Below are 16493 nucleotides of genomic sequence, written 5' to 3' on the forward strand. Positions count from 1 at the left end.
TGGACTTTTCGGCCAACCGCACCGGCTCTCGTGTTCTATTGCCCCAAGGCAGACTCATGCTAAATTTGATAAGCGGCGCTGGGAAATGCCCTATCGGGCACCTGACAACTTTGTCAAAATTCCTTATTTTGTGTGGGCTACACCAAATTTTGAATCTTTTTTTGGCATTGGGTAATATGTAAGTTGATGCTTGGTAATTGCTTTTAGGACCAACTTCAACAATAGCCAGAGTTTACCAATTTGGCTTAGAATACAACCCTAGATGGCCAGTCTGCACTTAAAAAGAACTTAAGGTTTTAATTTTTTTTTAAAAATGTAATTATGTTACCTTAAGCGATTCTCGTTTGGACAACTTGCTTCCAGACTGACAGACTTTTTCATTTGACTAAAAGAAAGAAATAACATTAATATATACAAAAATACATGAATTTTTACACATCTTTAGAAAAAGTTAAAATTTTAATGAAGGTAAAATAATATGTAATTTTCCTAGACAGGAATAAACAAAATAAGTAGATAAAATAATTAATACATGTACACTGATTGTGCGCAAGTTATGTAACACAAAAAAGTGATTTTTGAAATCCAAAACTTAACTGCAGTTATAACTTAATGTAAAATTTCTAGAGACCCACTACTTCATGTTACTTAGCTAATCTAGAGACACCTTACTGCACACATAGAACCATACACTGAATGTTTTTAATATGAAAAAAGTGAAAAAGTTTGTGGAATTAATACAGAAATCAAATTAATAAATAATAGTTTTATGCGGCCATATATAACAATAAATATTAAACTAAATAAAATGAAAAACCACCACCCAGCTCTGATCACATTACTTAAATCACACCACAAATCATTTAATTATACATTTTTTGACTGCTTATGCTGTGTGTACTTTTTTTCTTTTCTGAAAATAACAATCAATACAGATAATCTACAATAGATGAAACACAACTTTAAAAAGTGGACAGGTGGTAAAGCAATTTAATATTCACCTTAAATAGTTTTTTATCTGGTGAGTCAAAATTGTCCAATATTGAGTCTGAAAGCTGAATTTTTCTACTAGAGCCATCTATTGTGTCTCCATCCAAGGAACCTAATTGAACAAAATTAAATTAAATTATTAGAGGGTGCTCAGCTGTATTTCACTAAACAGTAAATTCATACACCACTTAATTAGTTAACATATTACACCTGTTGATACTATCTTGAGATCATGTTCTGTTTTAGCTGATTTGCCGTGAAATGACCAAGTCCTCATCAACTTAAAACGGCTTTTCTTTTGTAGATAATGTAATTTGTTAGTACTGTTACACAATGCATCAGAAGACATCCTTGATGAATAGTTCACCTTTCTGTTCTAATTTGATATTTAAATTGACCGACTGCGTTCTAAGCCACCGTCAATACTACTTTAGAAAATATAAATCCGTAGAACAGATGGTGAAACATAACGGGCAAAAATGCAATGTTTCCAAAATTATTAAACATCTACGGTAAATCAAAGTATCACTAATATATAATATATGTGATTTATCAACCATAAAAAATAACGAATGTTGTTTTTTTCTTTCTTTTCTTTCGATACCGTAGTTGGCCGTTTAGCAGAAAACCTATTTCTAAAGACTTGGTGACATTCAAGTGGAGTTAACGGGTCAATACACTCAACATCGGCTTTCTACAAAGTTGGTGCGAGCTACATTAATCTATAAACACATCACGTATCTTGTGGCAATATATATATAGATTTCTATGTCTTTAAAAAAAATCTAATTTAACCATCGAGAAACCACTGTTGGATGTCTAATGAAGAAAAAAAAACGGTGTCATGTACCCCCTATACTTTCACACTCAAACAAGACGTTTTTTTAACATCTTGTGCCTGGTTAGTTGTGACGTAATATGTTTAGTGTGTGTGAAAGGGTTGACTGATTCTAGTGAATGAATAATTTTTAAATTGAATGTTAGTCTCATTTACCGTTTTGCAGCTAAGTAACATGTCAGAAATGTGTCTTTAACATCAAATTACAAAAGCAACTCGGTTATAAAAGATGAAATCGTGTGTGCCGATACTAATATACGCTTCAATATCCTAGCCAGTGGTTTAAGGTAAAACGTATTCACTGTGAACTTTGAAGGTATTTACTGAGTACAATAATATTTAAAAGATTATATACCAGCGTTTCTTAATCCGGGTTCGATCGAGGTCGGAGGTTCGGCGGAGGTCAAGAAACACACCCGACTCCTTTGATTTACGAATGGATTTCGTTAGTGCGGACGATAGAATTAACGACGGTACCGGTCGATGACGATGTGACTATCGACATCGTGCTATTTCTATATCCTAGAACCCTTGCTGTCAAGAGACACATACGTCCCGAATCGTGTCAACTTCACCTATACAGGCGCGCGTTGATCGTGTATATGCGACGAACATACTTATGTTTCTATATAGTGGCCCAGTAGTCGACTTGTGATTGTCGTGATGGTACGTTCATATTTTACGTTGATATCTTAATCCCTTCATACTATGTCGAGCTAACAAAGGAAGTGGTTGGACGAAGATGTACAGTACGGATTCACGCGTGTAACGGAACTTGATGGGGGTTAGCGTCCTAACATCATGACTTGCAATGTCAAGTTGAGCTATTCTAATCTAGCACCGGCAAAACTTAGAGAACACTTCCTAAAGCTGTACGGAGACAGAATATACAAGACTGAATACATCGTTATCTGAATTCAAGGTGAAGCAGCGCATTTCTGAAATGGTGTCTAAAACTAAAAGGCAACAGCAGAGGTCATATTGATTTGCTGTAAATGATCATCATTTGGTTTTCGTTTTAGTGTGAACATATTTGAATGGGTTTGTTCTTTAAACATGGTAATATTTGTGCACAAAATCTACTTTTTTGGACGCGTGTTGACTGGGTGGAGGGGGGGGGGGGGTTCAAGTCCATGTGGACGTCCACAGGTTTAATTTAACACCGACGTGCTAATCAGTGTTTCTTCCAGACATTTTTCTCCGGGGGGGGGGGGGGGCAATTGAAATTTTCGGGGGGGGGGGGGGGCGGTAGACTTTCTTCGGGGGGGGGGCGGACACTGTTAAAAGCATATATTTTCTATATAAATTATATAAATTTCATTTCGTTCGGGGGGTGGTAAAAAATTTTCGGGGGAAGAGATACCTGGAAGAAACTCTGGTGCTAATAATTTAAAACAACCGTGAAACTCTTATCCTGCATGTAAAGCGTGAAGTTAAAACATCGCAGCGTGTAAATAAAGCACTGGATTTACCCCTACACCGGGGTCATCTATAAAATAAGTAATGTCAAGATATTTAACGATTTTTACCTCCCCTCCCTCCCGTCACTTATCTTAATTAAAAAACAGGACACCTAAAATGACGTCACATCTCAGCCTATCACAACTCTCAAAAATGTAATTTAAAAAAAAAACCAGCACAATTTTTTTTTCTGAAATATTTACTGAGCATATCAGCGTTGAGTTGGCCTCTATCCCCCCCCCCCCCTTTTTTTCCCAGAGTGTGATGTCATTTATGGACGAAGCCTAATAAAAAAACAGAATCGAAGCCATGAACCCGAGGAGGGAATTATACTGTGTTAGCCCCCCCCCCCCCCCCCCCCCCCCCACACGCTTGAAAACTTTGCATGCGTTTTTTGTTGGTAAAGGGCACAATACTTAAAAATTGAAAAAAAAATTATACAGACGTTTAAAAATAAACCTTACTAATTTTTTCTCTCCACGGGCTACATTCTACTTTTAATATTTAGGCCTAATAATAAACATTATCGAAAATAATAAAGCCATGTCAGTAATTAGGTACACAATACATGTTACTGAACTAGTAAATTCATCTCAGTAATTAGGTTCACAATACATGTTACTGAACAAGTAAATTGTTAGTAAGTTTTTAGCGGTCTATTACATTTTTGTGGACATACGCAATGGGGGTGGGGAAAGGTGTGGGTGATAAATCCGGAATTTTTGTGGACGTCAAAAATGGATGGCACCAAATCAGTCTGACGTCTAGGGCACTAGATAAAGTCTAGTGCTGTCTTAGTTTATATAGGCCTAGGACATTCATTCTACGAGGGATTTGTGATTGAAGTTCCGTCGTAATAAACAATTCGGTGGTTTTATTTTTCTCTGTGACTAGATCTATATGAAAACAGGCATCTTATAAGGATTTGATATTCTAAAATTATCTGAGGTGAGGGCTTCGGGAGAAATCAATAGGCTACAGTAAAATTTCACCGTTGTACAAAACATCGTTTACAGGCCGCATATTACCACACTCAAGAGCACCTATCTTTTTTTTCAGCCAGTACATGTGTTAAATCTTTGTCAAGAATAAATTTGTAAATTTATGTTATTCGTGTATAAAGTTGCACTTGCTGGCTTGTTAAACATAGATAGGCTAAGCAGCATAGGAAACAGATGAAAGATTCTGTTGCGGATGTTTTGACGTTTTTAACTCTGCGATAAAACCTCGAAATAACATGAATACTAGATCTATAAATAGACAGAAAGTTTACCGACAACTCGCTATAAATAGCTTTAGGTGATAGATCTATATACAATATATTCATATGACGCGGAGTCATTCCGCAAATTTAAGAATTCATCTTGTAATTGATCGGGAATGTTGGCAACATCAAGGGAGGCAGAGAATGGGTTACGTGTCAGTGCAGTTTCTTCTTCTTTCAGCTTAGGGAAAATAACGCCGCAGTTTGTTTTCTCGAGATTTAAGATGCCCAGAAATCTCCTGTTTCATTTTTATTTTATTAATCTCACAATCAGATTCATCTACCAAAATGATGTTCAAGTTTCGAAGGTTTGATAGGCTTATAGTTAAGAACAACTTTGCACAGTACGCATTGTTTTTCTCTATTTAATTTCCTGTGATGTTAGTAAAGCCGAATTTAAGATATTCTTGTAAAAGGTTTTTTTTTCATACTAAGGTTTAGTCTACAAGTTCGCGACCTCCCAGAAAGGCCTTCGCGACACCCATGGGGGTCGCGACTCCCAATTTGGGAACCCATGACCTATCCAGTATCTATATGGCTGAATGTGGGACCAAACAGTAACATGACATGAGTGTAGAAAACCCTGTAATTGTTATGACAAAAATAACATATCCAGTTTCTGTATGACTGAAAGTGGGACCAAACTATAACATAACATGAGTGTAGAGAAGCATTTTATTTTTATATTAAAACAAGTTAGTCTAATTTCGGTCCTGCACTAGGTAGGCCCTACTTAGTCTGGGTAGCATAAGGCATTTACTAATCAAGAAGTGGTAGAGAATTGGCGCATCTTGTCCAGATAAGAAGATTATAATAATAATTGTTCTACAATCTAGACTCAACCATTTTGAATAGATTTTATTTTTATGACTCAAAATTTTTAAATAGCTTATATATGAGTATTGAAAGGCTTGATAATACTAGATCTAGATCTGTAAGAAGTGTAAAAAAATTATCCTCGCTGGTTTACTAATTTAACGATAATAGTCCCGTCTGCTATCTACATTACTCATCACTATCTCAACTAGATCTAGATTTCTAGATCTAGATTCTACACCTAGATCTCTAGAATAGCAGTAAAACCAACCGTAAAAGTGAGTAGAAAACCAAGTATCGCTACATACTCGTTTTCACACTAAATACTTAGATCTAGATCTAAAAATTTCAAATATACCTAGATCTAGCTTCACAAACATGAGGCCTAAAATAACCGACAAACAATATTATCTAAATGAAATATTTACAACGAATAGATAAGTTTGGTAAACACAAAACACAGCCTTGACCCCAGGAGGTCAAGTTTGGGAAGTTAATGTTAACCTCACTCATACTCATCATAGGCTAGTCTTGTAGACAAAAAAAAAAAAGAGTATGGTAGCAATACAGCCTATTGTATTAAAAATTATGCTAATATTTTAATTGTACAGCTACTGGTAAAAGAAAACTTTAGATACTGAAGTAAAGCAATTTTTTGTTCAACACGCAATATGAATAAACGCAACTCAGATTATATCGCACAAGAACCATATCGGAATAATTCCCTCTTCTCGACAAAAAAATTATAGATATAGATCTAGATCTAATATATGTGAAATAGATGTGTGAAAACTAATACTGAAAATCTTTGTATATCCTCACACTAGCACACACACACACAAAAGATTATTTTCGGCTATGACGTCGATTATTTATAATGGGTTTGCTTCCTGATCCAGTCGATTTCCCCAGTGCTCTGATCGATGTTGGCTGTTATTTATTTAAGGCAGCTGGTCACATTTTATATCTGCTACGACAGGTCGTATCTAAGTTACAAGCTAAACGATTGAGGATGTAGGTCCAAAGATCAATTTAGGCCTAGGGGTCATCCATAAATGACGTCACGCTTTTTTGACGATGTTTACCCCTCCCCCCCCCCGTCACAAAGAGCCAGACCCCCCCCCCCCTAAAATGACGTCACACCTCAGCCAACACCCCCCCCTCAAAACTACAGTTGTATTTTTCTTAAATTCGATATTTTCCCAAAATCTTGTCTGAAATTTTTTTTTTTTAAATGCAATGTGTGACGTCACCCCCCCCCCCCCCCCCCCCCCAATCACACACCATCACAAAAATTACGGACTCCCCCCTCACCCTCCAAGGGGTCATCCATAAATGACGTAACGCTTTTTTGGGCGATTTCTACCTCCCCCTCCCCTCCGTCACAAAAAGCCAGACCCCCCCCCCCCCTAAAATGACGTCACACGTCAGCCTACAAACCCCCCCCCCTCAAAATTGCAGTTGAATTTTTCTTAAAACATCGATATTTTTCCAAAATCTTGTCTGAACTCGGTCAAAATAGAGTATTTTAATCAATTCCTATTGCAATTTATTAAAACAGTTTTCTAAAACACGAAATAACGTCTAAAATTCGTTTTCTAACTTTGCATTTTTTAAAATGCAAAAGTGTGATGTCGCACCATCTGAACCCCCCCCCCCTCATCACACACCGTCACAAAATTAGCCCCCCCCCTCCCCCTACGAGTGTGACGTCATTTATGTATGAACCCCAAGTGTTACGTCATTTATGGACGATCCTTAATAGGTCACGCTATTATTTCTGGAAAACATCAACTAATTTAAAGCATCGAGAGAACAACAAAACAACAATGCAGACATCAGCGTAACTACTAACACCAAAGTGTTAGGAAATTAATGTCGTTTTCTATCCAACATGAGAAACAAGTTAATAAAAAGTCTAGTGACAATTTAAGCTCAATTTCCTTAATTAATTTTTTGTGACCGAACGAAAGGATATTTTTGAAAACTTTCTTCGGCAATATTGTTCTAAATTATGGCAGGAATCGATTCGTAAATGATTCAAGTCGCTAAGTGGTCTGGTTGCCGAGATATGGGCCAAAAACTGCATTTTTTCGAGATTTTTTGGCTTTTCCGGGAAATCCAGGAAGGAATTCCAGGAATTTTTTTGGTCCACAATCATCCTCGGAACTTGCTTAACATATTTGCTTTTGGAACTAGTCCTCGATATTGCTTCGTTGAGGAGGAGATACGACTTAAAGCTGCGGACACACATCCATCCATCCATCCAGAAATAACGAATTAATAATCGCAATTGTCAGTATGGAAATTGCGCTAAAAAATTGAAGTGATGAATCAAATGAACAAGACAGTTAAAAAAAAAAACACTAAATTTCAGTACAGGTTATTGAAATACGTTTTCACTTTCGGTGATTCGGAGTGAAGTTGGAAGTATTGTAATGTGCAAATAAGATAATCGAAATAGAGATTTTGACAAACCTCGACATCACATGTTAAAACTCCCAGCGTGGGAAATACTTATGTAATATCTCGTCAGCCTGTCTGAATACACGATAACAAGTACGTTCCAGTAAGTGTAACGAAATTTCATATATCAAATTTGTCGTTACCAATCGACTTTTGGGCGATTTCCGGTAATCGGAAGTGGTAATTACTCTATTTGCGGTGTCTTACTAGATTAACGTTAAGTTAGGTCACAAATAAGAATTACATTGTATGCGCAAGTTTCTTCCAACTTTTGAACTATTTTCGTTAGCTGGGAGAGGTACCTTACTTTATTTCAGTGGGAACATGATAACTTAAGTACTGTTTCAATTAGGTAGACGAAATTAGGCGATTTGGCTCCCCGCGCTTTGTCATGAGCACTATGTCTCCTACGTGCGTTGAAGAGAGCCATACACTATTGAATACAAAGGGCTACTATAATCGTATACTACATAGACTCAGGCACCAGAGTGTGATTTGGCGCCACGGGCACCCAAGCGAGCACTGTGGCTTCTTTGTTCGTTTTAACGAGCGTTATACACGTTTTAAAGAGCACACGACATTCGAAGATTAAACCGTACCCGGCGCCCCTGCGGTAGAGTAACCAGTGGCTCCCGAGAGCGACCCGCAACGCCCCTGACACATAGGCAGTCGCAGTTGTATATTCTACCTCACTATTATGGAGGGAGATTAGCGCACATTCAAAGCTTTCATACAGCACGTCCTGGGACGTCTGGGCTTTAGTGTCGACAAAACCTCGCCCGAAAAAAACTATGATCCAAGAAATATAGCACATGATTTGTTTACATTAAGGTATATTGTTGTCGCCCCCCCCCCCCCCCCCCCCCCCACCACCACAATCACGACATGCATGCGGTTTTGGTTGGTAATGGGGCAAATCATTGAAAAAATAACGTTTACACTTTGACATTTAAAACAAATTTTTCTCTCTACACTCTAGCTAGATTCTACTTTTAATATTTAAGCTTAATAAACATTATCGAAATATTAAAGCGGTTATATAACAGTTAATAGGTACAAACACAGGCATGTGTATGTGGGGGGGGGGGTGGGGGTGGGGGGTGGACGTCAAAAATGCATAAAAGGGTGACCCTTAACTGGGAGACTAACTTACGACACGTGCGATATTTTCTGTGCGATAATACTAATTACATTTTATAACCAATAGTTCATATAAAAAGAAACGGGCAGTGGGATGACTTAATGATGTATAAACATCTGAAGATGTGCCGTGGCCTGAATAAACGCACGTGATTGTTGTATACGCTAACGTGGGTTACAATTATAAAGTTTGTCCCTCTCTCTGTATATTCATCAATTACAAAAACAGAGATACCAGGATTAAGTTATTATAAAGATCGTTCTATTTCGCTTAATATTGTTTCTGTAATCAACAATGTAAATAGTAATTTAATTGTTAGTCTAAAATAATAATCATTAAAAATTTTTAAAAAAACCCACGTTTTCTGATTGAACTAAAAAGTAGAAAATAAATGCTATACATCACAATAATGCAAGCGATCACTCTACTATAAGCGATGAAAAACGTGGGGCGCCGAAGTAAAAGTTATATTACTATTGATTAGATAATACTATTGACTTTTATTAGGGAGCTTGTAGAGAGTCAACAGTATTAGAAACTGTGGGGTAGGGTGGTAGTGATAGTGATAGAGAGAAAGAGAGGGGACTGTAAGGAGGCGCTTGCAGCTTGTTTTCTAACGGCTCGCAGAGGAGAATTATATATATAGATTATATAGCGGTTTAAAATGCTCAATAAAATGTTTCCATGGATCAATTTAGTAATAATAACAATTGAATATTCTATTGTCATCCAAAACAAAGCTTCCCTGAAAATTTCAGCGCGCCAGCTAACTGGGAAGTGCCAGATATTTTGATCGCAGGATTTGATTGGAAAGACAGAGACGAAAGCAAGTTAAAGAAAACGTGGGAAAATAAGAGCAAGGGCATTACGGACGGCATGGCTAATCTACGGCACAAATACTTAGCTTTGTTATCCTAGAAAAAGTAACCTCACCTGGGCTGTTATTTCGGCACGATTGGCAGCAGTATCCCAAATGACCCGAATTCTGTATCGGGGAACACGGCATTACGTCTTGTCAGTACCTATACTTTATTGTCAAGCGGCTAACCACTTTATTTGCACAGCCACATTTCTTGCTCATAAATAAAGACGGGTTATAGATCTAGATTTTTAAAAAGATATTTTTTTAAGTTAAAAAAAAAGCTACATCGCTAAGCATAGGACGCATCTGTCGCAGGACGTATGATCTTCAGCTATTCTCAAAGTGGCCAAATGTGACATTGATTAATGGTTTATTTTTATTTGGTCAATGAATTACGACACAACTCTGTGGCATTGGTGTAACAGATCACAAGCCGCACACCACCCTGCCAAATACCCCATGTCAAATCCACCCTGCCAAATACCCCACGTCAAATCCACCCTGCCAAATACCCCATGTCAAATCCACCCTGTCAAATACCCCATGTCAAATCCACCCTGTCAAATACCCCATGTCGAATCCACCCTGCCAAATACTCCATGTCAAATCCACCCTACCAAATACCCCATGTCAAAACCACTCTGCCAAATACCCCATGTCAAATCCACCCTGTCAAATCCACTCTGCCAAATACCCCATGTCAAAGCCACTCAACACAACACTCCCCAGCTACCACGCCCACAACTTAAGATACATCACATAGAGTAAACTAGAGTGGAGTCCGATGGAATAGAGTGGAGAAACTATAGTAGTCCTATAAAAATATTAAAAGTAGAATATTAAAAGTAGAATTAGAATAGAGTACAATATAATAGAATCTAAAATAATTGAGTAGAATACGGAAGAATATAGTAGCTTCCAGTAGAAAGTAAAGTAGGGTAAATTAAAGTATCAAAATATAGAAGAGTGCAGGGCAAATGTGTAGAATGTAATAGCATAGGAGATGGTCGATTAAAGTCGAAACCAAACCTTACATCAACTGGCACTACACCCTAAAACACACCATCATACAACTCATCTCACAAAGAACATTACACAGCACAATATACACCCAGCACCCTACATCCCTTTATGTTACATAGTAAAAATAACACTTCATCCCACTAAACCCACAATCCAGACCCAACCACTCCTCACCCCACACCATAAATACCACTCCCCAGACACAACACCCCATAGAGTGGAAGGGAGTTGAAAATTAGTAGAAGAGAGTAAATGGCAGTGGAGCAGAATGAAGTCGAGTACAAAGGAGTATAGTTTTAACTTTCTAAATAGTTTAAACTGGTAGTATTTGGCTAATGGAGTACATCTGACGTCTTACTCGCACCAATTGTGACGTATATTGCATAGAATGATGTGACAATTAACCAATTTTTTTTAAAAACTTCCTTTGGATTGAAACATAGTTGCATAGTTATTCTTACTACTTAGATTTAATTTCTGGTTACAATTAAGGAATCGGTTCGCTTAACATTTTTAAACTCCCGTAAAAATTACCGTCTCGTTAAAGTTATTCTGGTTAAATTTCGTACACCTGTTCAATTTTTATGTCCGGTTAAAGACACATTTTTGGTTTAATTGCCGTTTTTGTTAATTCAAGGTTAAAGTGATTAAGTTCCTGTTATGGTTAAATTTCCTGCTTCAGTAAAATTTCCAATTCCTGGTCAATTTCCTGAACCAGATTCAATGCAATTTCTAGTTCAGGTAAAATTTTGTATTCCAGTTAAATTTTGGTTCCAGTTAAGTTCCGATTTTGGTTCTGAGGTTTAGCTTAAGTTTAAAGTTTAGATTTAGGTGGCGTGTAAAGTTATCGATTAATTTCCGGATCAGGTTAAATTTCCAGATCCGGTTAAATTTCAAAATTCTATTTAAATTCTGGTCTTGGATAAAGTTTATGGTTTAACTTCATTTCCAGTTTAATTTCAGTTTCCGGCTAGACATTTTTGTTTCCTGTTACATTGAATACATTCAGTTCAGTTTATACTTCCCATTTCAGAGATATTATAAGTTTAGATTTAGGTTTATGTTCAGGTGACAGTTTATGCTGTGATTCCAGATAAGGTTCCAGTTCCATTTAAACTGCCAGCAATAGTTAAAGTTCTGATTCAGGATGAATTACCATTAACAGTAAAAAGTTCAGATTCTGGCTTAAGTTCTGGTTTATTTTCCAGTACTGGATAGTTACGTTTCCACATAAATTATCATTTATTACTGTTTTAATTTTGGTTCCAGATACATTTTCTGTACGGGTTTAAATATGTTTTTGGTTTAGATGTAGGTTGAGGTGGAGATATGTTTTTAGCGCAATTTCCATACTGACAATTGCGATTATTAATTCGTTATTTCTGTATGGATGGATGGATGGATGTGTGTCCGCAGCTTTAAGTCGTATCTCCTCCTCAACGAAGCAATATCGAGGCCTAGTTCCAAAAGCAAATATGTTAAGCAAGTTCCGAGGACGATTGTGGGCCAAAAAAATTCCCGGAATTCCTTCCTGGATTTCCCGGAAAAGCCAAAAAACCTCGAAAAAATGCAGTTTTTGGCCCATATCTCGGCAACCAGATCACTTAGCGACTTGAAACATTTACCAATCGATTCCTGCCATAATTTAGAACAATATTGCTGAAGAAAGTTTTCAAAAATATCCTTTCGTTCGGTCACAAAAAATTTGCTGAATATATGATTTATCTCGATTTAAAATTGTTAAGGATAACATAAGGAAATTGCGCTTAAATTGTCACTAGACTTTTTATTGACTTGTTTTTCTATCAGCCTATTACGAGTTGTATTTCCCCTCAATGGGTATCTTTCTTGTATATTGATAAATGAGGAAGAACTTTGACTCACATTGTGGGTATTTATTTAAATGATTGGTGTTTCTGGCTATTCTCATTGTTATTTTAAAAATTTTAATACAAATTATTGTACTACATTGACAACTTTCGAAATTACTGCTAACAGCAAAAATCTGCGAGAATTAGTTCAAACAAATAGGCTTACATATTGATCTATAGGTGGCACTTAATAATTACAATATAATGTAGTATTGATGATTCATCTAATGCAACACATTAATGTAACAGGAACAATAAAATTTCGTCAAGAAAAGAAAAAAAATGACAGTAAATATAAGCTGAAATTGAAATAACAATAGTCAGTAGGCTGATTCAGTGTTGATTCCTTTTAGCTTTCCTCCCCTACAATAAAAATTGAAATAAATTGAGTCACTCTACTATCTATATATAAAATAAAGCGGGAGTTATTTCCCTAATCTTTCTCAAATATTCTTATTTAACACTATGTTTAATTTAATGTTTAAAATAGAATCTTGTAGAAAAAAATCTATTGCGCACCAAGTGAACAGCAAACAATGTGTGTATAATAGTGCGGAACATTGGTACTTAATAATTTCATATGCATTTTTTGAGAAATCAGAAATAGTGCCAAATACTACTTCTGGTAACTGGTAATTACTCAAAATTTGATAGAAAAAAGAGAATTAGATCTTTTATTTATTTGTGAAAATTCATTTATCTATGAGAAACAGTTCTCAAGTTATAGGTTATCGGAAATCGCTGAAAAGTTGATACAGAAATATAAATTTGATGTAATGCTTATATATGAAATTTCAGCAACCTAGCTGTAATGGTACTCAAGTTATCGTACCCCCAGACACACACACACAGACGGTTTTTTTCGAGGTTTAAAATGTGATTTTGTTTTTTGCATGATTACAATACTTCCTCTATACTTCGTATAATAGAAGGTTAAAGAAAAGTGGTCAAGTGCTGATTAGGGCACTTTCCAGTGCTGCAGGCACTTCAAATTTGGCAGACACGCACGTCAGGCAAATAGTGCCAATCTGCCAAATAGTCCATGATTAAAACTGCACAATGGCATGTGGGGATTTAGTAATGATAAGTTCTACACCTGTCACCTTGGATCCAGGATCTGAACTGGAGAGTATTGGGATTGCAGAAGAAGCCCCAGAACACAATATTCCCCTGACATTTATTAAATCAGATAAGTGAAAAAAAAACAATACAAAACCTTTTAATAACAAAAAGTTTTAAGAAAACCATTCATTTTCTGTAAACGCTATAAATGCAGAATTGTTTATATAAGATGAGACAGCATGGACTAGCGGTAGCGAGCTAGACTGCTGACTCAAAAGTCTCGAGTTCAAATCAGAGTTCAAGTCAGTAGAATGTCAACAAGTCCACCCATCGCTGATGGGTACCTAACTTACATTAGGAAAAACAAAGGCATAATTATATAAACGCTGGTTATAAAAATGTTTTTTTTTTCTGAAAATTTAAAATGTATTAATACAGTTGAATTGGATGACTAAAATAAATCAGGATCTTTTCCAGATAAGCCCAGTCAAAAAAGTTAACCCCCACCACCAAGACAAATTTTTAAAAAGAGGATATGAAACTTATACTTTTAGTTTTGACATGTTATTAATCAGTTGCAAGAAAAGGTATATCTTTTGGTGCATGCTTGAACTGAAAGTGGCAAAGAGTGCCAGGGCTTAACTTATCGCGTGTGCATTTTTTTTGCAATAGTAGCTGGGCTTATCTGGAAAAGACTCAACAATTGCACACCAAATGAACATGAACAATGTGCATTTAATAGCTTGATAAATTGTATTTGTATACCGAACTTCAATTCATCCTCCAAAAATTAATTAAGCATTCACATAATTGCTGTCAGGTCTTTGAGATACGAGTAACTGGATTAGCTGGTTTAATGTTGTTCATGGAAAAGAAACACTCTGAAAATTTTGCAACTTACCCAACTCAATTCTGAAAAAAACAAACCTCCTTTGACAGGTTTATTTAAAAGCTTGAATGGAAAAGTGGCGAAAAAAGCAAAGACCAGCGAAGAGAAAAGCAGAGACAAAAATTAAGTTAAAGTAACAAAAATTATATAGTAACATTTAGGTTCAAATATGTTTCAGTTCCATGAAGTTTAGGGATTAAGTGACAGAATGAACTTAGCATTTACCAAGAGTAAGTGAGCGAGATGAAGCTCCTTAGCCTATTTCCTCCACACTACACTGAACCTACACCTCCACCAGCATCTTATAAAATCGCACACTACCAGGGCACAAGAGCATGCGTCTGATTCAATTAAGTGAACAAATATAGTAGTCCAATTTAAGTGAAACAAAATTGTAGCCTGATTTAATTAAGTGAACGAATATAGTAGTCCGATTCAATTAAGTGAAAGAATATAGTAGCCCATCATATCTTGCACTCTTTAAAACTACCATAGGTGCCATGAATAGTGCTCATGGAAGCCATCCCAGGAGAATTTTCATACAACTACCTGAAGGTGATCATATGAAAAGTGTAGTGTTGCATTAGGACAAACACGCAGACATACTTTCATAGTTTTATACATACAGATAAAAATTTGACAAACTTTATATTTTTTACTTTAAAATTAAAATTTAATCAAAACTCACTTTTCCTTGGTAATTCAGTTTTACTAAGATTCAACATGTTGATTTTTGTATTTTAATCCTTCAGTGAGTAGCCCTCAAATGAGGGAATTGATATTACACATCATGTAGATTGATTCCAGTAAAATGATATATAATCTGTAAAAAATATATAATAATAAACTGTTATCTAACCACAAGGATGACTTTTTCAAAAGATCTTAACTTTTCCTGAATAAATTATTTTCATAACTGATCCACAGAAACGACTAAATTTACATTTTACATTCCTATAAACGCTGCTGAAATGTATAAACATTTGCATTAGAACTGAGAGAAAATTTACAGGATGTTGATGTCCACACGTGTAAAAAAAATTCTGAAATATTTCAAATTCAAAGCTTATGAAACTTTTCACCTGTACAAAATGTATACATTTTTATGATTTTAATGGCAATACCTAAGTTATAAACAAAACAACGTTTAACAGGTACAAAAAATAGCGCTAACATTTCATACCTTGTTTGGCTTAAACTTGATATGACTTAACAGACTTGATGTGACTTAACAAATTATAATGTCACTTATAGGCCTACCTACAACAATACTATTTAAATTTAAACCTTTCCATGCAAAATAAAACAAGTTAAACAGATTTATAATGACTGGGGAGTATGGTATAGATTGAGAGAGCCCACACCACCCACCCCGAAACACGTCTACCGTCCCCTACAACGAATAGAATTTATAGGCCCTATAGAAACATTTTTTTTCCCAGTGTCCAACCCCTCCCACCAACCCCCCCCCCCCCCCCGGGAGGAAAAAGTCTGAAAGTGAAAGTAACACTGATGGTATTTGTAGATCATACACTGATACAGACTAACATAAAGGAGAGCCAGCTGTGTACACTATGATGAAGCAGAGGCGTAGCAACACTTCCCGGCGCCCAGGGACAAACTCTCAATTTGCACCCCCCCCCCCATCAAACTATTTATAATGCAAAAATGAAGCTAAAATAGCATTTTAATTTGTTTTTTCAACCCATTTTGGCGCCCCCTAAGGTTGGCGCCCGGGGACATATGTACCCCCCTGCCCCCCCATCGCTACACCTCTGTGATGAAGGTAGAGCCTACTTCTATAATAATT

At 36.3% G+C, this 16493-nt stretch overlaps 1 protein-coding gene across 5 annotated transcripts in view; it reads right to left on the minus strand.

Annotated features, from left to right (window-relative positions):
- The window catches only part of LOC131958610 (oxysterol-binding protein-related protein 8), a 44723-nt gene that overhangs the window by 27253 nt on the left and 977 nt on the right, over positions 1 to 16493 (minus strand). The window contains exons 1-4 of one of the 5 annotated variants that reach the window (XM_059323729.1): positions 15867 to 16020; positions 15372 to 15506; positions 1002 to 1102; positions 329 to 385 (exon numbers count right to left, since the gene is read on the minus strand). In XM_059323729.1, coding sequence (XP_059179712.1) covers positions 329 to 385; positions 1002 to 1102; positions 15372 to 15408 — 195 coding nt within the window. In that variant the 5' untranslated portion in view covers positions 15409 to 15506; positions 15867 to 16020. Of the gene's footprint in view, positions 1 to 328; positions 386 to 1001; positions 1103 to 1200; positions 1555 to 5727; positions 5844 to 9909; positions 10104 to 15371; positions 15507 to 15866; positions 16021 to 16493 lie in introns of those variants that run through there. The other 4 variants (XM_059323728.1, XM_059323727.1, XM_059323730.1 and 1 more) reach the window with 4 other exon arrangements.

The sequence above is a fragment of the Physella acuta genome, unplaced genomic scaffold, assembly GCF_028476545.2.
Source record: "Physella acuta isolate Inbredline_101_S28 unplaced genomic scaffold, ASM2847654v3 ptg001344l, whole genome shotgun sequence".
NCBI lineage: Eukaryota > Metazoa > Mollusca > Gastropoda > Physidae > Physella > Physella acuta.